The sequence below is a fragment of the Acipenser ruthenus genome, chromosome 5, assembly GCF_902713425.1.
Source record: "Acipenser ruthenus chromosome 5, fAciRut3.2 maternal haplotype, whole genome shotgun sequence".
Lineage (NCBI taxonomy): Eukaryota > Metazoa > Chordata > Actinopteri > Acipenseriformes > Acipenseridae > Acipenser > Acipenser ruthenus.
Genome location: NC_081193.1, coordinates 11,165,446 through 11,192,300, shown reverse-complemented (window position 1 = coordinate 11,192,300; position 26,855 = coordinate 11,165,446). Strand labels below are relative to the sequence as shown.

Below are 26,855 nucleotides of genomic sequence, written 5' to 3'. Positions count from 1 at the left end.
CATTAAGAAAGTAAGGAAAATACCCTTTCAACTTGCCTTACTTAAAGAATCGGTTTTGGTGTTCTAAAGAATCTATTTCTAAAACAATAAACAAAAGTAACCCTCGAAGCAATCACTTTTTTTAGAAGCTGAACCTAAACCATATGTCCTTTAATCTACTATAAACTCATCATATTTGTATCACACTGAACAAATTAAACAAGCACCCACATGCACGTGGGCTACTCAAAAAGTAAATAAAAGACACATTGGTAGTGGTTGCTCTGTTGCTGTTGGATTGCAACAAAGGCTGTTGTCATTGTATGTACAGTATATGTGTTGGCATATGAGAATCATTATTGCCTTGCATCACAACTTGGCCATTAAGGACTGATCATCACTACAAGTCTGTGCACAAATGTAATATTTCAGATGTTATGCAAGCAACATGCAGGATGGGTTATAGTTTAAAAGCACAGGAAATTTATGAGTGAGCAGGATAATGGTTATGTCCAAAAAAAAAAAAAAAAAGCAAAATGCTTCCTGCATCAGCAAAGTTGGCTTTATTCATCCCAAACAGGAATAAACTTGGACAAGCTGAGGCACCGGATAGCTTTGCTTGAATATGCTTGATAATTAAAGGGGTCCATGGAACAAAGTATTAACCCTCAACTTTATGGTTTTAAGATATTTCAAAGTTGGGCAGAGCTGTAGAGTTTACGGAAAGTTCAAGACTGACAGTAGGCTCTATTCACAAAACATTAAAGACTACCGTATTTTGAGGAATATTTTTATGAAGACTTTTTCATTAAAGCCCATTTTTATTAATGAATTTAAGTTTGCAGTTCATGGAACCTTTCTGAACGGTTTAGAGGGTTTATTTCCATTTTTCTTTTTAACTCAGAGAATGTTTATATGGCCCTATTCAATAGAGCTGCACAAGCTTTTTAGTGCACAACCCGCAAACAGACCGGAGTCTTAAAAAGCTAGACATTGTTCACAAACAGTCCCCTTTCGAGCACAATGACAGTCTATAGATTCAAACTTGTTAAATACAAAAAACACCTGCAGCCCTATTTTCCACTGTAGCATTTTAAACTACAGTATGTGGGGTCAGAATATAAATGATTCCAGCACCTCAAACTCCATTCTGATTACATTTCTTACCATATAGCACATAAAATTGACCAATATCACAAACTGTTTCTCCCTCATTGCATTGCTCAGACAATAATGATCTATTGATTGATCCATCAAATAGGTCATTGATTATTTACACTTTGTAAGGTATAATAAACAAATTAAAATAAAGCTAGAGAACTTAGTTTAGACACCATACATATCTCGTTTACAAACTGTGTTATCATAAAAGTAGCCAAGTACCTGTATACACACATGCAAGAAATAAAGTAAAAAGTGCCACAATACCTTTTTGTCCACATTATCAGTGGTTATTCAGCTCTTTTTAAACAGCAGATATGTAATCAATTCAATCTGATAACATCTTTTGAAAAAAGCAAACTTGCAAACGTGCCTATTAAGTTAGGAAGCTTAAATATTTTAGAGATACAGATATCGGATCAAAATAGAACACAAGTTGAAATACAAAATCCAAGCAGATTTATACATTGGAAATGATGAAATTGATCTAAAATCAACTTACACAGTTTTGAAAATGAACTCCCATGTTCCTGCATGTTAGTCATTTTTCAGTTGTGTTCTAATATGTATGTATATAAGCTTTTACTTCTGGTTGCAGTGTTTGTATACTTACCAAATGATACTCAATGCCAGGACAATGGTTCTGTATTAAAGGACAATGACTATGTAAGATGCTGAAAGGAAAAGGGCTCTTATTTTGATTGCCTTTTGATGTATATAAACACAGGTCCCTATTTAGCCTGCAGCACACTTTTCAGAGTTTAGAGCAGACAGCTGTGTGGTCCAGAATGCTTCCAGTAAACTGCACTGACAGGTCTAAATTAAAAAAAAAAAAGATTGTTTTCTGCACTTCCTCTGATACATGTAATTACGGTGCCAGGCTCACACAATTCATTCTGGAAATTAAAAGGTCATCTGCTGTCACAGCAGAGGCGTGATTTAATGGGATCTGCGCTGCAGACAGCTCAATGCTCTTAAATAGCTGCAGTCTTCAGAGTGCTAACTTGAGGCTTTCTATCTTGCAGTCTATATAAGAGTTTGCTGATAGTTTCACATGACATTGCTTTTCTTTTGACACAGATGCATTGATTTTATATCTTGGTTGCAGTTTAGGCAGTCAATTGATTATAAGCTATATGAACATAATTTAACCAAAGAAACTACAAAGTTATATTGCAAAAGTCTACCGGAAGCCATAACAGTAGTACAGAATTTCATATTAGATTTTGAAATGTCCCATTTTAAAATTTTTCAGTTTTTCGTTAAGTATATGGAAAACTCCAAAGCGGTATGTAATTCAACATGTTAATGTAACATTATTCAGCAGGTTTCATGCGACTTTATGAAGCAAAATGTGTCAATTCTATAGGGTGATAACTAAATGTTTGCCCACAGCTGTAGATTGGCCTAATGACCTTGCATCATCCCCAGCAACTGTCTCAAACCAAGTGTCATTGGAGATTATTAAGTAACAGAAGCTTGTGTGTTTAATTTAAAAATACACTCAATGCTCCCCACCCCACTGCTACAAATGTTCTCCTAAAGAACTAAAGGTGGTTATCAGGGATCTCTCAGTTCAAGATTGTTTATATAACCACCCGTGTCAAAGAACCACCAGAACATAGGTGTCTCTGCACCTTTCCCTTTTTCATACAACTCAATAACCTTGTATAGAGTTCATTAAAATGTGTGTCAGTGGACATACCCTATGACAACCCCCATGCCCCCTCCCGAGTGCTCAGCATAACACAATCGGAAACAAGAAAGTACATCGTAAAACAGTAAGCAGGTAGCTTTACTTGATCCCATTGATGTTATGCAAACGACTATAAGGTAATGAGGGACACGAAGCAGGTCTGACATATAAACATTATTTATGTACTTTCAGATATTTCCTGTAATGAAGGTCTAAGAGGAATGTTATGTTCTGATTAGTGTTGTGGTTGTGTGGATAGAAATGCCTTTAACCTCTCCGCTTTTTCCCCCAAATAAATAATATGGTAGGTTTTTTACCAGAACAGAAAATACTAAACAGAAACCCTTCAATTAGTTTCAAGAAAAATTACAGGGAGAGGTGATCAGTTTAAAACCCAAAGCCACAGATGTTAAAAGCAGCAATTTCCTGGAATTGTAGAATGAAGCTTCTAGGAAATGGCACTTTCTGCCTCTATTACTGTTTGAGGCAGCCACATTGTTGATGGAAATAGCCTTCATATGAATAGGCATTAAATAAAAACAACTAACAGAAAGCAACTGACATTTGCAAATCACAAGAGTAGATCTTTGGGTAATGTTTTTTTGTTTTTTAGTACCGACAAAAATAAATCAAAATATTTTTTATTGGAATCAAATATAAAATAAAATAAAGTCTTAGTGATGTAATACTATGAGGGAGGCACTGAATATTTACCTAAAGGTATTACATATTTTACCTAATTTAATTGTCATTTATTTTTTACAGTCAAATACATGTAATATTTTCCACATGTAATTAGGCATGATGTAATTATATGCCGACAACTTTCTACGAAGAATGAGGAGGCTGATCTTTCATCCCATGAAAGATCTATTATCCGCAACAGGTTCACTTATTAAAACAAATAAACATGTCCAACTTTAATCACCTTAAAAACTAAGTCACTGTAGGAATTTCTTTTTCAGCATTTGAGCTTGTTTACATGTCTTAAAATTCAGATGTTCTTAAATAAAAAGAAACACACACAAATAACAGAAGCATGCCATTTAATCAGGAGTATTGTCATTAGTTTACCCATAGGGTTAATCTCTATGCCTTCCCTTTAATGGATTTAGTAGGTGGTTTTTCATGTGTAGATTGCAAGATGTCATATACGTTACATCATCATGTGCTGCTTTAAAGGTTCGCAGTACAAAAGTGACCTCTAGTGGTTGATGCAGTTCTGCCTTTTATTTTTTTCTTAGAACCAAAATGATTTAGCATTCTTGACTTAAACCAGTTTGTACTTTAAAACAACTGGACTTCATTTGAGTGAAAAGGTTAAATAGAATTACAGACAACTAACTGTATCACCAGTGTATTGATTAATGATATAGATAGATAGATAGATAGATTGGTTCTCTGATATTACTATCAATTTGGTGTGGACCACCATGCTTTATGTTTATTCGTATTTCCTCCATGTGATAGGATGTTTTTCGTCGTGCTAGTGAACAGCCTAGTTACCGATGGCCTTTCCCCATATCAATTGGAAGACTTGTTTTATTTGCATTTGTTTTACAGATTCCATAGGTTTTTTTTAATTTATTTTTAATTTTAACAAGACATTAGTAGGATCTTAATAAATCATCAAGCATTCAAGTCATCTGTGTATACTTGGAAACAAACCTACAATAGATAACTAGTGGAAAATCTATATAATTCAGTACAGTGCTATAAACCTAAAGCCTTTCTACTTGTTGCATATTTTACTCAACATATTATTAACATCTTCTACTCCTTGGATCCCAGTAGCAAGTTCAGAAAACTGTAATGTTTGTGTCCCAGCGACCTCCCAGAATACACTAGGTTTCCAGACACATACAAAAGACAACACCTATGCAACAATGTAATTTGTGAATTCAGTCAAAGAAGACAACGATGGTAGTATGTAACTTACTCTGTGATCAATGTGTATTTAAAATAAAAAACAAAAACACAACACCTTTGTCCAGGCACTGAGGATAAAGTTTAAACTGAAGAAACTTGACACAATTGCACTGCTCCCAACAAAATACAAACAGAGACTATTTCACCAGGTTTTATATAGATAGACATTTTGGAGATCCAGCTGTCACCCCTGCTCATTTCATTTACACAGTATTTGACTTACAGAACCTACATTATCAGGGTCCAGTACTCGACAATCATATAAGAATTTTGTCAGAGAATTGTATGTGAAATATAGATGTGTTTGTGCTACAGTGACTATGCACCATACGTTTATTTATTTATAATTCAGTATTTATTCATAGACCATTTCATGTTAGTCGTGTACACATACTATACAGATGGTTTCATAGACCTCGATTAGCAGTAGTCTTGGGACTACCTTACCTAAAATAAGATTGAGGTTGTCCAGGATCAGCGCTAATCCAGGTCTGTGAAACCAGCCAATAAAGTCTTTACTATTGCAGTTATTTATTTTAAACTTTTTGGAGTGCTTGTGGGTTATCAGAGTGGATAACAACTTTTAAAATCTGTTAAAGTTTAAACAGAATCTTACAACCCTACTTTATTCCAACCACTTTCTGTGCAGTCTATCAGAAAGAATTAAATAAGTTTACATTACCCAGGTTTTAGAGGTAGGGGATCATTCTACCCTTTCATAACTGCCACTTACCACCACATCATACTAGATAGCATGCTCCTGATACAGTGCAGTATTAATAGACCACAAAAAAAAAGATAAAGGTTAGGAACCACATTAAAATTGGTTTGATTTTGACTGAACAATAAGTAGCATGTGGCTGTTAAAACCTCAATATGTTGATGGGCCTTACTTTTAAAGTATAACCCCCCCCCCCCCAAAAATCACAGATCTATATTTATGCCTTTTTATTTCACAATGTTTTTCTTCAAATGTAGTGCCAGGCTGGGGTTGTATAGACAACAAAACAAATACGTTTTTAAATCAAAATGTCATTCTTTTACATACATTAGCTTTTAAACACAAGGCTTCTTTTGCTTATTTTTTCAGTTAAACTTCTATCATTTGAAATAAAGCATCATAGTTTTAAACTTCCAATTGTATTCTGCGAGTCACTTTTTGTGATGTCTTCTCTCTGAGCTAGCTGTGCTGCTATTAGAAGGTTTTGAACAGTTGGTCGGGCAGGTAGCCAAGATGCAGGAAAGATGTTTGTGCCTCCTTTTCAAGGGCAGCCAACTCTTGTACTGTAGGTGCCAAAACATCCACATGGCCTTTGTATAACCCACCTGCCAAGAAGAAAAACATACTGAACAACTTGCCTGAGAGACGGTGTCAACAGCAATTAACTTGCACTGCACAATAATACATATAAAGAAGTTACAGATGTATGGGTTGTCTGCAGTATTCTAAAGAAGACGCATTATTTTAACTTATGGCAGAAAGCTTGTTAATTCCATTGTCATTGCATACAATATGAAATGTAGGTTCCACAAGTGTAGATTCATTTTGAAAAAAGTCGATAAACAATAAAACAAACTGTTCTATGTTTTGATTAATTTTTAAAGATACCATATACTTTTACACAATACCATCTTGCCTAAATCAGAAAACAAACCTCCAGCTGCTCTTCTCTGGCCATAGGTGACTTTGCCATCAAATTCATCCACAGGTACTTTGATATCAGGGTCAGTCTGAGAGATGGTGCACTTCAAATGGTCTTCAATGTCTCCAAGGAGCTGGGGAAGAAATCACATTTCATATTTAAACAAAAAATAAAAATCTATTAAACCCCCAAAATAACAGTGAAGATCCCAAAGGAACACATGCAATTATTCATTCAGATATTTAACTAGAAAGTTTGTTTATTTATCTTTGGCAAAGAAAAAGAACGTGCAGGCTCTGGCGTAAGGGAAATAGTTTGTAAACATGAAGTAATATTGTCGTGAAAGATATCTGTATCACTGACTCAACGCTCAATGTTTAAGAATGCACTTGCCTGTTTCTCATGATACCATATGGTACACCCTCCATCCTCCTTCAGTCTAGTGTTATTGCAGCCTCTCCCACGATTAGGACACACATGGTACCAAACCTAACAAGATAGACATGAACAAATATACAACCTCTTATAGACTCAATGTTATCTACTTTGCAACTATATATAAAAAATAACCAATACTGCTTAATTTAAAAGAAAAACACATATTACTGCACATATTACCTTTTCTTTCTCGGTGGCCACTAAGGAAATGGCTAAACCCATCCTGAAATAAGAAAAATACATAGTATGGATAAATAAGAACATAAAATGACGACACACAAATAATGATTTTCCTTTGCATTACAAAAAACCCCAAAGTACATAACAAAAGAAAAATGATTACTAAAATATTAAATGTGTTCTTTCTACACTCGATATACAGATTTCCGTGAGGAGGGTTTTTTGTAAGCACCAGAAGCACAGTTACCTCTCAGCTCTTCCTACTCTTCCAATACGATGCACATAGTTCTGCTTCTCATCAGGGAGTGTGACGTTGATAACTGACACAGAAAAGAAAAACAATATAAATGCATTGGGATTCAATCAAATAAAATGTAGGATTTTTTACATCAGCCATCTGCAATTCCCTGGTGCAGTACATTTACTATGACTACTGTATTATTATTATTATTCAATAATACTAGTGACTGTTTAGTTTTTCTGAAGGAAGTTTTATCCAGATTAGTAACAATTAGGTCTGTTAACCTTTACACGAGGGAGTTTTGCCATAGTATATTATATATATGTATATATATAAAATGGTATAGTATAATATACTGTATATAATAGTATAGTATATATATATAGCACTTGGACAGCAGAAGCAGCGTGACCTTCGGAAGAGCTTGATGAAGCCAAGTTCAGTTTCTCCGACAGTACTTCTCTATGAACTACTTACAGCGACTGTAGACATATTTTATCATCTTATTAAAAAGGTTGAAATGTACTTTAAAACAATATTTTAACATTGTTAATAGCTGATGGAGTGATCTTGTTTGATTTGTTTTTGTGATGCGGTTACAGAAGATTCTAAGGGCATATATCAGCGATTACATCCCTCTAGTTCAACCGTATTTAGAATGCATGGAATCTTTCCACTGAAGTGTGTATATGTGCGTGTGTGTATCTATCTATCTATCAAAATATTAAAATGTATTGTCAATTCTAAAGCATTCTCAATTGGGGAGAACAGTCCTCATTTTATGTTGCTTACCAAAGGGAACGCCGTGGATATCGATACCTCTTGCAGCAACATCAGTGCAAATCAAAAACCTGACCTCCCGCTTCTGAAAAGAGAACAGTAAATTGATAATGTAACTACTGAATTAAATTTAAAAAACACGTCTTTTGTTTCTTCCTAAATTAAAGGACCTAATAAAATACAGGAGAATGTTTCGTCATTTCACAATGCGTTTTGCCTGTACCTTAAATCGCTCCAAGTTTTGCTTCCTTTCATGTGGGTTTCTATCACCATGCAGACAAACGCATGAAAACTGGTGTCCTTTTTTGCCAGGCCCTGCAAATGCAATATAAAATGTAATGCAATTAACCCCCGATATCAAATACAAAAAGATAGATAAAAAAGCAAAGCAAGGCATTTTCAAAAATAAATACCCCCTCCTTGCTGTACGAAGTATTGCTCCATGTTGTCACAATCGATTTTAGTTCTGCAGAAAACAATTGCCTGATCCATCTTGTGCTCCTTGATTGCCCTGATGGTGTATTCTCCCTTCAGCATTTTAATTGCTTCAGACCACATTTCTAAACAAGAAAAAAATTGCTTTATTATGTGATCTTTTACATGTAACATAACATTTAACTTTTTACAAACACTGTACATTACATAATACTGAGTAAATAATTTGAGCGAGATAAACCGGTATACAGTAAATGTACCAGCTTCTCAAAAAGGATCTGCTTTTTCAGTTCTTATTGTTTAATATTTAAAATAAATACATGGACTATAGATATTTCTACTAACCTGGACTATTGGCACCCGGTCGTGTGTCGTCATTAGCATGTACTTCATCAGTCTGGAAAACACGTGGACAGTATTATCATGTCTTATTGTTAAAGCTACAGTATCACTGTGGATGCTGCTGCTTCGGTCTACAATCCAAGTCTGCAACCAGAATTTATGCACATACCGTCCATATTTCCCAGACAGATATCCGTTCTGCCTACATGTTCCCCGTCCCAGTGCCAGAAAACGTGACGTGTCAGTTTACTACATTATTTCAGGTATTTCTAGCCGATAGTCTGAAAAACTATCAATCTGGGAGCCAAATGGACACGATGGTGCTTTTACTTGCACCAGCAATGATAACATTTTATAGACAACTATATAGATATTTGAAACGATCTGAATCTTCTAAAGAACACCACCACCAGTTTATACACAAATAAAGAAGACAGATCTAGTGTTTTGACCTAACAAAACACCACTAAGCTTTTGCCCAAAATACCCATCCTAGAAAGAAAGAGAAAATGGTATTGTCTATTTGATCTAATTGGTAAATGGTTTCTCCCTTGTTAATACTTGTATACAGTGCAACCGTACCCGGATATGGTTTTTGACCAGCCTCTCCCAGAGTCGATCAGTCTTGGGATTGACGGGCACGACAACATGATGGACAGTCTCTGGGATAGAGTCCTCACCCTTCAGATCCACCCAGGTGGGGAAATGCATGATTTTTTCAGAGAGCTTCTTCACATCAAAGGAATGCAAGGTTGCTGAGCACACAATCACCTGCAGGTGTACAAAGAAAATCCAATTAAATAAAAACAACGTAGTCACCACTGCTTAGAACGGGGGCGTTTGTGTTAACGTGATTCACCTGCAGTAAACGATGGATGGTATAAACTCCCACACAATAACAATAAGAATAACGTTCAAAATGTCCCCCAATCACCAGTACAGTAATCTAAACATACAAGCGTGTATGCGGTTAAAAATCTTTATTAAGATGCTCATTAAAAAAAAATGTATTAAAACTTATGAATGTAATAAAAAATGCAAAAAGGTAATGCAGAAATGTACAGTACAGGTAGGCTACATTATTGCAAATTGTTTTCAGCGAAGAACTCTGTGATACGCATCTGGATGATCTAAAAAATCCCAATTCAGCTCTATATCCGGATGCTGCTCCATAGCACGCCAGTGTTACAAGCACAGCACGCACACTTACTCATCGGTGTCTGTTTTAAGCAAAGCGTCCTGGTCGCTAAGGTGATACAGCTGAGAATTCTTCCTCCGACATCTCCTCTGGTGTTGTCAGAGTTTCAGTTGTATTTTCGTCAGCACTCTCCTCCTCAACTACAGAAAACCCAGCTTCTTTGAAGCAACGTTGCATTGTTTGCTGACTGACAGAGTTCCAAGCATGCTTTACCAAGCACACAGCATCTACCACAGACATTTTATTTACACTGAATTTTTGTGCTGATGCTCATCGCTTTTCTCTTTCCAGCCAGGCTTGCTGTTGCAGTCAGTGCTGCTTTTTCAAACTGTAAACCCGACACTGCGTACAGGGATTAAATAGCCGAGGTACAGTATACAGGGGTAATCGCTCAGTAACAAAGTGCAAACAGCTGACTGATCGATCTGTCAAGCTTTTACTACAGAAAAGTGCTGACTTGTATTGAAATCTACGTGAATGGGAAGGTAATGAGGTACAAACAGCTGATTGGTGGATTAGTAAGAGTGATTACTACAGTAATGAGCAGTGTGTTTGTTATTTAAATCTATGTGAATGGCACATAACAAGATCCAAACAGCTGAGTTTGCTCGAAATATACGGCGTGCTTAACATGGTATAAACTATGCCTTTGTTATTGAAATCAATAGGAATGCAAACACTATTTGCCGATATAAACGGCTGCCCGCAATAATCCTGGACGGTGTAAGTGGTAGCTACTGTAACACAATACCCGCGTACACCATTTCAGTTTTCATAAGGGTTACAAGACTAGCAGAGGATATATATATACACAGTACTGTGCAAAAGTTTTAGGCAGGTGTGAAAAAATGCTGTAAAGTAAGAATGCTTTCAAAAATAGACATGTTAATAGATTATATTCTGGCTCTGGACTCTTGACCAGAGGGTTGTGGGTTCAATCCCAAGTGGGGGACACTGCTGTTGTACCCTTGAGCAAGGTACTTTACCTAGATTGCTCCAGTAAAAACCCAACTGTATAAATGGGTAATTGTAAGTCACACTGGATAAGGGTGTCTGCTAAGAAAATAAATAATAATAATAATAATAATTTTAAAGCGCAGCACTACCGGAAGGATACTAAACTGTTTTACGTAACCAAGATTTTTTTTTTTTTTTTTTTTTTTTTTTTTAAAACATAGAGGATGTTCTTCACATTGCACACCTGTCAAATAATTTGGTGTAAAATCAAAATCAGACACGGTATTTATAAAATTCTTTCTGATCCTAGTTCCTGAGGGTTGTGGCTATCACTGATCATTTTATAGTTTTCAGGTAAGAGATCACTAGATTACACTTATGAGGACATTTCTAAAGAAAAGTTGTACTCAAATTAATTTTTTTTTATTCCCACATTCAAACTAGGAAATCTAAGGGTATATTTCATCATAGAGTGCACATGTTATTCTCTTACTAATCTTCATATTCTCAGCAGAAACATATATAATAAAACATATATAAAGGTTTAGAAAGGTATACTCTGTGGATATCCTGATACAAGCAGTCAAGAGTCAAGTTCTCAGCCAGACCTCAAGCAGGTAGAATTTAACATAGCGGAAGGGTTAGACTGTACTGAAGTGGTGCTTGCTTCTTTAATAACAGAACATTTTCTCAAATACCACATCTTTTTAAATCATAAACAAACAGACTAAATGAAATCATCTCTCATTACATAACTCATGAGTTAATACTTTGTGAACGGGACCTAATCCGCTGCAAAGCAGAGAAGGACCACTCTGGCAACAGCTGCAATTTTACCTGGAGCCTCTTTCCATCGGAAGTGATCTGAGGGATCTTGTTATAGACCCTCATAATGAAATCTAAATATCCTGCAGATAAGAGCCCGTCCTGCGGGAAACAAATAACAGATTAAAAATAAGAGACAAGCCATCTGTTTAGATCGATCTACATGAACAACGCTTCTAAAGTAAAAGTAAAAGAAAAACACATTAAAAATAAACATTAATATTCTCTCTCCTCACACACCTGTTTCTACTGCCTCCGATTAAGGATTGCTACAGATTCATCTTCCCTGCCGGTGAGAGTGGCTGCGTGTGCGGCAATCGCGGAAGGACATCGGGAAAGGACACTGGCTGTTCTAAGGTGTTTCTGTGTTGTATTATTTTATTACTTAGTTGTGTATTTTAAATGTATAATTTTTCATTTGCTTTTAGATGTCTGCTGTGTCTTTTCATCTTTCATTTCTCTCCTTATTTTTCTTTTTCTATTTTATTTTTCCTTCTTATACAATCAAGATGGCTGTCATAGCAGCAATGTATGCATGTGAATGTTAGTTTCATTTAAGTTAATATATGTTTATTTGTTATGTTTTTAAATATAACTGGGAGAAAGAACATGTCTTTAATTGTATCTATATATTTTTTTGTATCGTATATAGTCACTATAGAATTGTTGAGGGGTAGATGTTTCTGATCCCGGATTGCGGGTGTGATGAGATTGTCTTTTTGGAGCGATGTTGTTTTTGGGGATGTGAGGTTGCTGCTGTCTTGGGTTATTTATTTGATGCTCAATCATATTCTCTTCTGTAAATGTTACTTTGTTTGTATTATTTTCTTTTTCCGTTTTTGTGCTTGTCCAGGGACTGCCAATGAAAATGAGCTCACAGCTAAATTTGGGTGCAATACATCTTATGACATTTCATAAATGTTAATTGTACATTGTCCCTGTCAAATAAATAAATAATACAATTGATTTAGGCTCAATACATACAGCTTCATCCAGCACCAGGAATCGAACTTGAGAAATGTTGATCTTTCCTGTTGATATCAGATCATCAACTCGACCAGGTGTTCCCACAACTATATCAACCTGTTAAAAAATAATTTTAAATAAAACAAAATATAAAAGCAAAATATAAAAGAATGCCAAATCAGTTTAATTTGTCTTTACCATGATCTTACAATCTAAACAACAGAAGAAATAAATACTTAATACACAACAGTACAAGACATACCCCGTGTTCCAGAACTGCCAGCTGATCCTTGGCAGCTACACCACCGATGATCAAAAGTTCCCTAAAGAAAAGTTAAACAAAAAAAAAAAAAAAAAGAAGACAGAGACTCATATCATACTAAGGTCACACAAACCGTTACACTCCGAGGTAGACAAAATAAGTAAAACATTAATAGGACACTCTTATAATAAAACAAATACATACTGAGAATATCATTCTTCATCTAAAATAATAGTCAAGTTCTGTATTGCAAAATGGAGTAGCTCAAAAAACAATTTACCTAACTTTGGGATTATCCACATATTTTTTAAACTGTGTGACATTGTTCAGTGTTTGTTCTGCCAATTCTCTGGATGGTTCAATAATAAGCGCTTTTGGGGCGTTTGGCATAATCTTTGTCTGAGTCACTTGTGCGCTCCCTGTAAATAAATAAATGAAATGGATCACATACATTAACCCTACATACCAACCACTCACATGAGAGTATATTTGCAACAGCATATCAATTTTTCTGTATAGTTTAAATTTACAAATGGAGATTTAACCTGATGCAAGAGAACCAATATATTTTGGTTGCAAAAGCATTGCTGTATATCAGCAGTACTCATTTGTGGTCTGCTGAGATGCATACCTGTTGAGCACTGTGCTCTTTAACCTAGTAATTGTTTCCAAAATGTAAAATATAGATTTCTCTATACTTTATTAAAAACTAAAAATTATTATTATTATTATTTATTTCTTAGCAGACGCCCTTATCCAGGGCGACTTACAATTGTTACAAGATATCACATTATTTTTACATACAATTACCCATTTATACAGTTGGGTTTTTACTGGAGCAATCTAGGTAAAGTACCTTGCTCAAGGGTACAGCAGCAGTGTCCCCCACTGGGGATTGAACCCACGACCCTCCGGTCAAGAGTCCAGAGCCCTAACCACTACTCCACACTGCTGCCTACCTACCTGCCTACAAAATGGAGCCTCTATTATTCCACAGGGTTATTTTTTATAGCTCCCCTTTTCAAACAAATGTTACGATCTTGACCCTTGACATATTTTACGGATATGAAACCTTTTTGAAGAATTACGCTGTCCACTAGTCATGACCTTGGTCATTTTGCAACTGATACTTTATCATCTGGCAAAAACATACCTGTTTGTTTGGATTTGACAATGTGGCCATCAGGTGCTCGATCTAGTGCAATAAACCCATCCTTTGGAGGGTATTTAAATTCTTCCCCACCAAAGTTAAACTTCAATTCAGCATTCTGTAAATAAAAAATTAATTGGTGGCATGAAGGACATCAAGTGGAGCAATACTTTAAACATTAAAACTAACTTATTTCATGTAATATTTGTTGAGAAAAAGAAAGAAAAAACAGATCAAAACAGACGTTTGGGGCATAGCTAACCGACACATCGATACAACCAGTGTACATATGATGTGTTCTGTGACAGCTACTCAGAGCAACTGCACAGTGTCAGCCTCAGCTGTTTTGTGCAGGGGTGTCCAATTTCTGAATTATTTTTTCCCCCCCCCAAGGGACAAAATGCTAGACAAATCTACTTGTCCTTCTTAAATACTTGTCCCCTCCCCGTCACACAAAACACACACAAAAAAGTAGAATATAACTTGTAGGATTTTGTGAACGCAATCAATCAATTAGTGATTAGCAGGGGTGTATCTACCTTGTAGCTTGACGGGTTCACTAAATTCTTCAAGATACACAAAAGGTTCCTTATGAACCGAACTCATCTCAACAAATTTATAACATACTTTAAGGAAATGTTTCTTTCAGTGCAGATGGGAACATATCTGCTAGTACATTTAAGTAACATAATAAGAGTACAACTATAACAAGCAATACTTGGGAGTTATTCAAATATAAAAATAGCTTCTGCCTGTTTTTTTCACTCTCTATGAGCTGAATCCAACTCCTGATGTATAGGTGTTTTAGTTTGTTGCATCACCACAAATTCATTGCCAACTATTACTGCTGCTTTGTGGAATTCAGATTTTTCTTGACGTTCTTTCAGTTTTGTAACTGCTGAACCCCAGATTTATATATATTTTTTCACTTTGTGTTGTCTTATAGCCTGGAATTAAAATGCATTAAAATAGTTTTTTTTTTCTTTTATCTACACAACCAACACCACAACTTCCAAATGAAAAAAAATATTCTAGAAATTTGTAGAAAATTAATTAAAAATAAAAACTGAAACAGCTTAGTTGGATAGGTGTCCACCACCTTGTAATAGCAATCCTAAATTAGCTCAGGTGTAAACAATCGCCTTCAAAATCAGACACCAAGTTAAGTGGCCTCCACCTGTGTTAAATTGTAGTGATTCACATGATTTCAAGATAAATTCAACAGTTCCTGTAGGTTCCCTCTGCTGGGTAGTGCATTTCAAAGCAAAGACTCAACCATGAGCACCAAGGCGCTTTCAAAAGAACTCCGGGACAAAGTTGTTGAAAGGCACAGATCAGGGGATGGGTATAAAAAAAATATCAAAGGCGTTGAATATCCCTTGGAGAAGTGGAAGGTGTATGGCACCTCCAAGACCCTGCCTAGATCAGGCTGTCCTCCAAACTGGATGACCGAGCAAGAAGGAGACTGATCAGAGGCGCTACCAAGAGGCCAATGGCAACTTTGCAAGAGCGACAGGCTTTTATGGCCAAGACTGGTCAAAGTGTGCATGTGACAACAATATCCCAAGCACTCCACAAATCTGGCCTGTATGGTAAGGTAGCAAGAAGGAAGCCATTACTCAAGAGAGTCCACCTTGAATCCCATTTGAAGTATGCAAAAAAAAACAAAAAACTCTGTAGCCATGTGGCAAAAAGTTGTGTGGTCTGACAAAACTAAAACTGAACTTTTTGGCCTACATGCAAAGCCTTATGTTTGGTGCAAACCCAACACAGAGCATCACCCAAAGAACACCATCCCTACTGTGAAGCATGGTGGTGGCAGCATCATGTTACGGGGATGTTTCTCATCGGCAGGGACTGGGGCACTTATCAGGATAGAAGGGAAAATGAATGGAACAAAGTACAGAGAAGTCCTTGAGGAAAACCTGCTGCCCTCTGCAAGAAGTTCGGAAAGGTGACGGAAGTTCACTTTTCAGCATGACAACGACCCAAAGCACACTGCCAAAGCTACACTGGAGTGGCTAAGGAACAAAAAGGTAAATGTCCTTGAGTGGCCCAGTCAGAACCCCGACCTAAATCCAATCGAAAATTTGTGGCACGACTTGAAGATTGCTGTCCATCAACGCTCCCCAAGGAACTTGACAAAGCTTGAACAGTTTTGTAAAGAAGAATGGTCAAATATTGCCAAATCTAGGTGTGCAAAGTTGGTAGAGACCTATCCCAACAGACTTACAGCTGTAATTGCTGCCAAAGGTGCTTCCACCAAGTATTAACTCAGGGGGGTGGAGACTTATCCAATTATGATCTTTCAGTTTTGTGTTTTTAATATATAATTTCTCTCAATAAAAACGTTTTTCCCCTTAACAGTGTGGAGTATGGCGTGTAGATAAGTGGAAAAAAAATCCTCATTTAAATGGATGAAACTCTGAGGCACGACACAACAAAAGGAGAAAAAAGTTCAAGGTGGTGTAGACTTTCTATAGGCACTGTATAGATCTATATCTATATAATCTTTTTTATTTTTTTAATATAGCGTTTAAATATAAAAAAATACGTAAATATGGTAAATAGCAAACTAGGTTAGCAACACTAAAATCGAAAGAAAAAAAGAATTACATTTTTTGCCAGGGAAAGTTTATTTTGAAATGCTTTTAAAACAGTAAACTTTATGTTTTTTTTTTTTAAGTTTATAAAGTGTTATAAACTACCCAACACGATTCTTTCTAATCCGCTAATACCTTAGCGACTATGGCGTATTTTTTGTTGTTGTAACTTTGTCACTGTCTTGACAGAGGCTCTCTCTCAAGCAGCAACTTCTGGGTTTCTTTGTAACCAACAGAAGATCAGCTTATTCCACAGCTAGCCAATCAGAAGTAATAGTGGTGGGACGTAAACACTTTTTTAAATGTTTGTATGTGCTAGACTTCCGCAATTCAGTTTTCAGAAACTTTCTAGCAACAGAGCGAACATAGGGAAAATAAATAAATACTACTTGTCCTTGTTCGTCCTACAAATCTGGTTGCCCCGGGTGTCGGTCGATACGAATTGGCCACCCCTGTTGTGACATTAACTTAAAACTGCAAACCTGTACAAAGTTTCATTTGACATCAGACTTTACCTTCAAAACACAAGCAGCAAAAAATGCTTGATTCTTTAAATGTTGAGGGATTTCAAATGCAAGTCCGAGATCATTTCCTTCAAAACAAGAAAACACATACACGTTAAGAGTCCTCATAAAAACTTCACACAATGTGCTGCATATTAATGTGATGCTGAGAACAAGAAATGTAACATGGGTTAAAGAGCTGTACAACCACAGGACTTTTTTCACATTACAGGGTAAGAGACATGTTATTACTATTAAATACCGTATTAGTGGATATTCTAAATAAATTGCAGCAATTTACACAATAGTAAGTTTAACAGCAAACATACCACTTTTGGAAAATTTCAAATGTCCTTTGTCTATATCCAGGTAGCATCCGATGGTGTCATGCATAGTAAATTCCTTAGAAAAATGCAATCAGTTGTTATTTGTACATACAGACAGATTCAAATATCAAAGAGGATCATTGCTAATGTTCCATTTCTTTCCAACTTACCTCCCCATAGCTGTCAAACTGTTTGTTATGGGACTTCTTTCCCGTTCCACCAAACCCAAAGCCGAACTTGTCTGTGCCTAATAATTTCAACAGAAAACAAAATACACCAAATTCTTTTTCATAACTTTTGCACTAATAAAACAAATTACCGGATTCTGCCGAGTCAACACCTGGGGGCTGTAAAGTTGACATGAAGGCAAAGGTATGTGTGTGTGGGCGGGGGTGGCGAAATTACAATCATCATTAACACTAGACTACATTTACAATTAGCCATGCTTAAAATTCAAAGGTAGAGCACAGCACACAGTCATGCTAAATAATCAAGTGCAGATAACATTTATTGACTGGTGAAAAGTTGCTGCAGAATGTCCACCGTTTTGTCATTTCAAATATTTTCACAAAACAAAAATGTAATTTGAAAGCTACAGTGTGCAGTGCAAAAACACATCATGAAAAAACACATTTGAGGGTGAAAAAAAACAAGGGTTAAATAAATAAATAAAAAAAGTGTGGGGTTCTGGTTACGCTGGGGGTGAAAAAAAAATATATAAAAAGTTTTTTTTTTTTTCTTTCCCAAATAAGCATTGTGAGCTGGTAAAATTAGCGAGTGATAGTTTAGTTTACACTGTCATCTTGCTTAATCTCCTACCATATCCCATTTCTGCACCTCACAGCTGGCTCAGTCTCATTTTGAGGGTGCATCTTCATTAATAAACTTTCCGTCTGCCTTGTTTTATGCTATAGGATACAAACGAGTCACAATCTGTTCAAATTTGGTTCGCGATGTCCAATATCAGAGTTAGGGGTATTATATGCATGAGGTTTAATTACGATTAAATAACATATCCACATTTTATGTATTTGTATTTACTGTAAAGGTAGTGTATTTAAATCACATTGCCAGCACACACTCGCATAAGCCTCTTGGCACTGGGTATTCTGTGGCTCAGCACTGTCAGCAGCAGTGCCGGTGTTACAGGCTAATTCTCACCCCTAGACCAGGGACACGCAACCTGCGGCCTGTTTATCGTCTGACTGCGACCCAGTGTATTAATTCCATTTCACTTATGAAATATATAAAGTTTTTTTTTAAACTTTGTTGACATACTTTTTCTAATTTTTGGCATAAAAAGCAGCTGCTTTAATTCGTACTGCGGAGGGTAATTGCTTCTTATCAGCTTGTCTCCAACTAATTTTATGAGTCTTCCCTTCCTTTCTCAAATGCACAAACCTGCTGCATTGAAAGAACCCATTCCCAACACAGGAGACTTTTTGCTAGGGAGCTGACGTCACTGGCCTGTGCCTTTTACTACATTGCTGCCTGCTACAAGTGAACAACTCATCTGCTAAAATAAAAACCACTTCAGCAAGTAGATATTTAATTTGCTTTGTATTATTGTGCAATGCATGTGTATATGGTATAACAGTATGATATTAATGCTTTGTTTTTAACTGTTTTGTATATTTTTGTTTGTGATGTGTATCGTGCAGTATGAAATAAAATTAACAGTAAACCTAAGGGAAATTGCTTTTTTATATATATATATATATATATATATATATATATATATATATATATAGCGGCTAAGGGTTAAACTCTGATTATTCTTTAGTAATGTGCGGCCCGCTATACACATTAGGTTAAACTAGTTTTCTGGATATGCGGCCCGTGATAAACGTGGTTGCGCTATATGCTAATTACTAAAATATAACAATTTAAAATGGAAACACACACACATACAAACTTTGTATTTGAATTCCCACCTCCTGGCTTCGTCTTGGTTGCCTGGTTACTAATATTGATGTTTAAGAATAAACAAATAAGAAGTCATTTAGGTTCTGTTCATGACTTAGGGGTGGTCGTTCCGTACATTAGCTTGATTCGGTGCAGAAAAACGAAACCTAAACAATACTTGCAGTGGAAACTCTTCCAGCGAGCATAGCTGACTGCGAAAGTGGGTTCACAAACATGTTAACATTTAGTTTTCAAAATAAGGGAGCTTTTGTAAACTGTGACACAGGCCTGGATTTATGTAAATACCTACATAACACAAAGGCATACGACTATTCCACTTTATCACTTGGTGGTAGAATGTTAGACTGGTGATACGCTGCTCCTGTAATGACTTTTAATGAGTACAAAACAAACTGATAATAGCAGGGCAATTTACATTTAAAAATGTAATGTTTGTTTAATGCGTGGAGCGTGCGAGAGCTAACTTTTATAAAGACCCATTCAAATTTGTAAAGAAGTTATTCACCAGTGAGAAGAATGGCACACTAAAAGCATCTAAGGTTGAGCTGGAGAGATATTTGGAGGAAACACATACAGATTCAAAAAGGCAGGAGCCTATGTCAATTCCGTCAGACATCCCACCTATCAATCCACCAGAATACCAAATGGAGGACTGTGCACCTAAGTGGAAAGAAATAGAGCAAGCTGTGAAAAAAGCAAGGGCTTCATCATCTCCAGGGCCTAATGGAGTTCCGTACAGAGTGTACAAGAGTGCTTCAGGAGTTCTACGAATTCTGTGGAAATTGATGAAAGTGGCATGGGAAAAACAGGTTGTACCAAGAGCATGGCGCCGAGCAGGTGGAGTCTTTATACCTAAAGAAAAAGATTCTACAAGCATCAGTCAGTTTCGTCCCATTTCCCTATTAAACGTAGAAGGCAAGATTTTCTTCAGCATTATTGCTCAGAGATTGTCAGCTTACCTATTAAAGAACTGCTTCATTGACACTTCAATACAAAAAGCGGGCATTCCAGGTTTCCCAGGTTGCTTAGAACACATCAATGTGATCTGGCAACAAATTCAATCAGCTAAAAAGGAGAGGAAGGAGCTCCATGTGACATTCCTGGATTTGGCTAATGCATATGGTTCAGTGCCACATGAACTACTTTGGGCAGCATTTGATTTTTTCAGTGTACCGATGACAATAACAAATTTAGTGAAAGCCTATTTTGGAGATTTGCAATTCAGTTTTTCAACTTCAGAATTCAGCACTACATGGCAATGCCTAGAGGTTGGAATAATGGCAGGATGCACCATTTCTCCGCTGGCTTTTACCATGGCAATGGAAGTAATCATTAGGGCATCAAAATGGGTAGTAGGAGGAGAGCGCTTGGCTTCTGGAATGCGACTACCACCAATTCGAGCATACATGGATGACATGACAACCATGACTACAACAGTAGCCTGCACTAATCGATTATTGGGCAAATTAACCAATAACATTGAATGGGCACGAATGCAATTCAAGCCCACTAAATCAAGGAGCATCTCTATAATTAAAGGCAAAGTAGTAGATAAAACATTCTTCATTAATGGTGAGGCAATACCAACAGTGTCTGAGAAGCCAGTGAAGAGTCTTGGGAGATGGTACGACGGGGATCTAAAGGACACAGTTCGTGTGGGAGAAGTTAGACAACAAGCAGTGGAAGGGTTGAAGAGCATAGACAGCAGCACTCTACCAGGTAAACTAAAACTCTGGTGCTTTCAGTTTGGTCTACTGCCGAGGTTGCTGTGGCCACTGACTGTGTACGAGGTTTCTTTGACAACAGTAGAGAAGCTGGAAGCTTTAATCAGTTCATACATCAGGAAATGGTTGGGAGTTCCACGCTGCCTCAGCAGAGTGGGACTTTATGGTAAAGGAATACTGCAGCTACCAGTCTCTGCTCTAACCGAGGAGTTTAAGTGCGCCAAGGTCAGATTGGAAATGACATTAGTAGAGTCACGCGATAAATGCGTAAGGGAGGCAGCACCTGTGTTGAAAACTGGAAGAAAGTGGGCGGCAAAGAAAGCTGTGGAAGATGCAAAGGCTGCCCTTCGAATTGGTGATATCATGGGGCAAGTTCAGCATGGAAGAGGGGGTCTTGGTTTCAGTTCAACTCCTCCTACATGGCACAAGGCGGCCCCAGCTCAAAGAAGGAAGCTGGTAGTCAACGAGGTGCAAAAGCAGGAGGAGAAGATGAGGTGTATAAAGGCCATTTCCCAGGCCAAACAGGGAGAATGGATGAGATGGGAGAGTGTGGAACAACGCAAGATTGGCTGGCAAGACCTATGGTCAATGGAACAGAGCAGGATCAGTTTCCTCATCAGGTCAACATATGATGTTCTCCCATCACCACAGAACCTAAACCTCTGGGTAGGAGAGGATCCCTCATGTCCTTTGTGTTCATCACCTGCAACATTAAGGCACATTTTGACAGGATGTAAGGTGGCTCTTAGCCAAGGACGGTTTACTTGGCGCCATGACCAGGTGCTGCGATGTTTGGCCTTAGCATTGGAAGACAAGCGTAACATGACCAATAAGTTGCCACCTGTTCCATCAAAACATTACACACAAAAGACAACATTCCTCCGCCCAGGAGAGCAACCACCAAGAAAAGGTGTTAAAACCAATCCTCGCCCAGGACAACTGGAAGCTGCTAGAGACTGGAAAATGCTGGCAGGTGTTGGTCAACGGCTTATTTTTCCACCTGAGATTGCCACCACTAACCTTCGACCAGATATTGTCTTATGGTCTGGATCAGCACGCCTTGTTCACCTGGTAGAGTTAACAGTGCCATGGGAGGATGCTGTAGATGAGGCGTATGAGAGGAAGAAACTGCGGTATGCTCAACTAGCCACTGAAGCGGAACAGCGAGGATGGAGAGTTCGGGTTTACCCAGTGGAAGTGGGTTGTCGAGGATTTGTGGCACACTCTACAACCCGGTTTCTCAAAGACGTCGGATTCAGTGGCCAAGAGTTGCGTCGCACAGTGAAGAACTTATCTGAAGCAGCAGAGAGGAGCAGCAACTGGCTGTGGTTGAGACGGAAAGATTCTGGCTGGGGACAGGTAAGTAAGCTGGGCTGAGTTGAGTGGGGGACGGAGGGGGGTGATGCTGGGACGCCAGAATCACCGTCGAGCCCTCTTGAGGTGTCGTGGGCTAGTCGACGAAACACTGAGGATGGAAGGTGCCCACTTGAAAACCCCAGAGATGTACCCTACTTAGCTCAATCCAGACGGTTGTCATGCTGATGCGCTGGGGAGGCCGCACTTTGGTTGATCCCCAGAGCCAGCATCGCAGCCGTTGTGTGTGCTGATGCGCCAGGGAGGCAAAATAAGCTGATCCCTGGAGCCAGCATTACACTTCAGCCATTAACACCAGTCAGAAGGATATCTACATCATCATATGGAAGGAAACGTAAATGGATGGAGACGCATATGGATCACATCAGTTTACTGTAAAGCTACGTCTTAGTTGGTGCTTATCTTGGCGAGAGCCGAGTTCAAATCAGCATGAAGTTTTAACATCTACTCTCGTGTAATGGAAATCGTTCTGATTATGTGTTTTACTGCGTTAAATTATAACACATAGCTGATCTATTATTTTTATTTATTTTTTAAATCTGGCTTTGTGTACTTAACACGTAGTTATTATCACAGTAAAAATTGGCAACGACAATTTATTTAAAAAAAAGGAAAGCGTAGTCTTGTGGAGTCATTGATGAAGCAAGAAATGCCTGAACTGAATTATTTATGCAGAGCAACTACTTCTAGGCAGGGTAGGGCGGTTGCTGAAACTGGGGTGTTGACTTGGCAGAATCTGGTATATCAAAGCTTGAAAGTCTAGGTCTAGTTATTTTTAGACTACCCTTAAATGTTCTAAATTTATAAGCTGATTCTAATAAATTGTACAATGCAAAAACTTCAACAGGTTTTTTTAAACACAGTAAATACTGCAAAATGTAGCAAAGGAAAAGGTCCACTTTCATTTAAAAGGGATGACTGAAACCATGTTTTTTTAAAAGCAGCATATCTTCTATTTTAATTTTTTTTATAAGCATCATATGTTTAAATAAAACAAGAACAAATGTGTTTTAAAATAGAAATGAACCTATTGTCTGGCTTTAAAATATTATTCAGGTATCTTCTTATGATAATAAAAAGAAAGACATTCTACCCAGATAATAAGAATGTATTTGTATGAGGGCTAAACTAGACAATCTCTTACAGACGTGTATGGATAATCTTTACAAAATATATATCTTTTTGATAACCTACCCAAATCTAAGGCAGCCTGAGATGTGGACCATCCTATTCTGCACAAGCCTTGATCATGGCAAGATACTTCATAGTAGTATTTTCCTGTGGGAAGAAGACCTGTTTTTCATTTTGGATTTCTTGTTAAACAAAGCAATACGTATGAACAATTGGGCTTTTCACTGAAAAGACTGTGATCAAACTATATTCCCAGAACTGCATTATTTAAACTGTGTTAAATGTACAAAGACTCTGTTTCTAATAGGCATACCTACCCTTTGTCACTCCCATGGTTGATCTGCATCCATGCCACTCCTTAATCTCCCTGCTCTGACAGCATAGTCCATCAGGCCCAATAGCTGGGGAAAATAAACCAGTACAAGTGAAAACTCTCTTTAACAGGCATTTTACTTATTTGTCTAAGTTAAGTACAGGGTAGCTTCATCAGGGTAACTTACCAAAAGCTGAACCTCTGTCATAAGGGTTCATCTGCCATTTGCTGAAAACTAGAGAAACAGATCAGATTAAAAAAGAGAATTGTGAAAATAAATAAATCAATAAAACCAAAAAAAAAATGTATTTAACGATTGATTAGCTCTCCTTTGAGGTTAAGACAGATAGTTTACCTGCCCCTCCGGCTTTTACTGCTGCTTTGCTTTTCTTGCCCTCCTGCTGATCCTTAAGTGTTTCATACACAATCTGAATCACTGGGATGCTGAAAGCCTAGAAAAAAAAATAGCACATGCAGTGCTGCTGAAGAGGCTGCTTATTTGATTGTACGGCATTTGGGGTAAACCCCACCTGGCATTTATTGCCTTTAAAACTGTATATTAACCATACTGGTATGTTTTCAAACAAGGGTAATATCAACTAGAAAGTTATGATTAAGCTATAAACTTACTTCAATGTTTTAATTCCATTATAAAACTTACTGGCTGTATACAGTATATCCACAGTTTGACAGCAAGTAATAAGTGAGACATACTTGCATTCAGAGAACCAGTTTATCAAAATACTTACACCAGTTTTACCACTACCAGTTTCTGCAGCCTGAGGAAACAAATGTACAGTATATTAACCAAGGACATTTAGAAAGAACTGAAAAAACAAACAAACAAAAAAAACAGGTTTCATACTGAATAGTTTAATCTCTCACCATTAGCACATCACCACCTCCTAGAATCAATGGTATGGATTCTGCCTGGATATCTGTGGGGAGACTGAAAACAGATGTGCATGAAGATTATAGCCCCAATTTATTATCCATTAAGCTATACTGTTTTATTAAGACATTAGTAATATTAGCTTTTTTTAAATTTATTAGTAAAACATATCGATAATATACCTGGATGCTTAGGAACCACACACTACATATTATTATAACTAAGAAAAAAACAGTAAAGTATATATGAATGTGTTCATTTGAATATTAAGACAAAGTCTCTATTCAGACTTTGGACCTTGGTTTGACTTGGACTCTAATAGACAGGACACTCAAACTCGGGTCTTTGAAGCTTGGGACTTGGACTCAAAGACCAGTGACTTGACCAGCTTTGGACTCAGGGCAGATGAGCTGTAATCCAACGAGTGCTAGAACCCCAGTATTGTGCAAACTGTGTGTTGATAAGTTACTTACAGCCAATCCAGCTCCTCCACAGCCTGGGCAATCTCAGGCATCACTCCCATTTCTACAAGTAAATGTGAAAAAAAAGCTTAATTCACAATTTACACGACAATACAATACACCAGGCTGTGTGCTAGAAAAAACATTAAACCTGAGAAAATGTGTTCATTTGCTTTATCCGCATGTGGAATCTGTTTTACAGATGATGCGCAGGACCGAGCTTAGCTTCGTAGGAGTCTTAATCAACTTTACCTTAACCCATTAACTTAATAGAGGTCGGGTACATGTCATCGTTTTAGCTTTAAGCTGGTGGAACCCACTGCAGGAGAACAGTTATTTGTATTAAAAACAAAGGCAGATGTTACTAGTAGGATTTTTACTGAGACTAAAACAGCTGATTCTGCTGCTGCCAGTAGCTGCACAAAACAATAAATATAGCCACCCATTTTACTTTCTCTAAATTTTAAAGTCAATAAAATACAAGTATTTCTCTTTCTTCAACCTTGACTTTAAACTGCTGGCAGTAGTCTTTTTGGATCTTCTTACTGGCAGTAGAATTTGTACTGGTAATAGGAAACCCCAAAGATGTCGCTGTCAGTAGATTTTCTACTGGGACTAGTAACACTTCAAAAATCAAAACCCTCGCTGGTCATTAGTTAAAAGGCAATATAAAGTATTTTGTTATCAAGGTTTAGTTTTTAGAAAATGAGTATTTATTTTCAACACACGAGTTGGGTACACTAGCTACATTGTATGAGAAAAAAGTTTCAAGAAACGCCATTAATATTTTTGAAGACGCAAGCCCAGTTATTTTGTTTCAAAATATAAATTAAGAAGCGCTGTATGCGAAGCTCACAATGGAGAGTTTACAGTAACACACGATCTCTGACTTCAGACATTTACATGCTCGCTCAGCTACAAAATACAAATCTCATTCAAGCTACACGTAAATGCGGTGTGCATACACAACCAAACAATACCGACACTCGCATATTTGTATGTTCACTGCATGAAAAACTGTATTTTAAAGGAAATAAAGGCAGTGCCTAATCAAAAGTGTTTTTACATCCATTTCCAAAATTTCACGGACTTTTGTTCAAATTCACGATTTCCACGATGATTGTGGGACATGACACTGCAGCTCTTTCCCACACCTTATACTACTCATGTAAAACTGTTCTGAGTTCAAACAAACAAAAAAAACATAACAATCCTTCATGTGGTAAAATAAAGAAAAAAAAATCATTGCTTAATTTAATATATCTCAAAAAATATATATTGTTACCAGAAAACGCAGCCATATTCGACACCTCACTTCTCGCTGTACCGGAAACACCTGACACTGCACAATCGCTTTATTTTGTCAGCCTGGTTCTCAAGACGCAAAGACAAGTAGTTCCGCAAGAGGAAATACAACTAC

The 26,855-nt window shown here is 37.2% G+C and overlaps 1 protein-coding gene across 1 annotated transcript; it reads right to left on the bottom strand.

The window, feature by feature from the left end:
• Positions 1-5,698: 5,698 nt before the first annotated feature.
• ddx1 (DEAD (Asp-Glu-Ala-Asp) box helicase 1) lies at positions 5,699-26,855 on the bottom strand. The gene is made up of 26 exons (XM_034005078.3): positions 26,721-26,855; positions 25,448-25,499; positions 24,968-25,031; positions 24,832-24,861; positions 24,438-24,534; positions 24,270-24,317; positions 24,087-24,170; positions 23,833-23,916; positions 17,785-17,861; positions 17,618-17,690; positions 17,301-17,377; positions 14,186-14,300; positions 13,313-13,451; positions 13,033-13,093; positions 12,789-12,887; positions 11,817-11,906; positions 9,407-9,595; positions 8,828-8,879; positions 8,461-8,607; positions 8,271-8,362; positions 8,060-8,132; positions 7,274-7,346; positions 7,027-7,069; positions 6,802-6,897; positions 6,421-6,541; positions 5,699-6,091 (listed from the first exon to the last, which is right to left on the bottom strand). Exons 1-26 carry the CDS (start codon positions 26,734-26,736, stop codon positions 5,961-5,963), a joined length of 2,223 nt encoding a protein of 740 aa, XP_033860969.1. The 5' UTR covers positions 26,737-26,855; the 3' UTR covers positions 5,699-5,960.

Excerpts from the sequence above, each read along its gene's own strand:
- ddx1 (XM_034005078.3), bottom strand. Across the intron at positions 24,318-24,437 it reads AGTAAAAGCCGGAGGGGCAG|TTTTCAGCAAATGGCAGATG; the intron begins GTAAACTATCTG and ends CTGTTTCTCTAG. Across the intron at positions 13,094-13,312 it reads GTGGATAATCCCAAAGTTAG|GGAACTTTTGATCATCGGTG; the intron begins GTAAATTGTTTT and ends ACTTTTCTTTAG.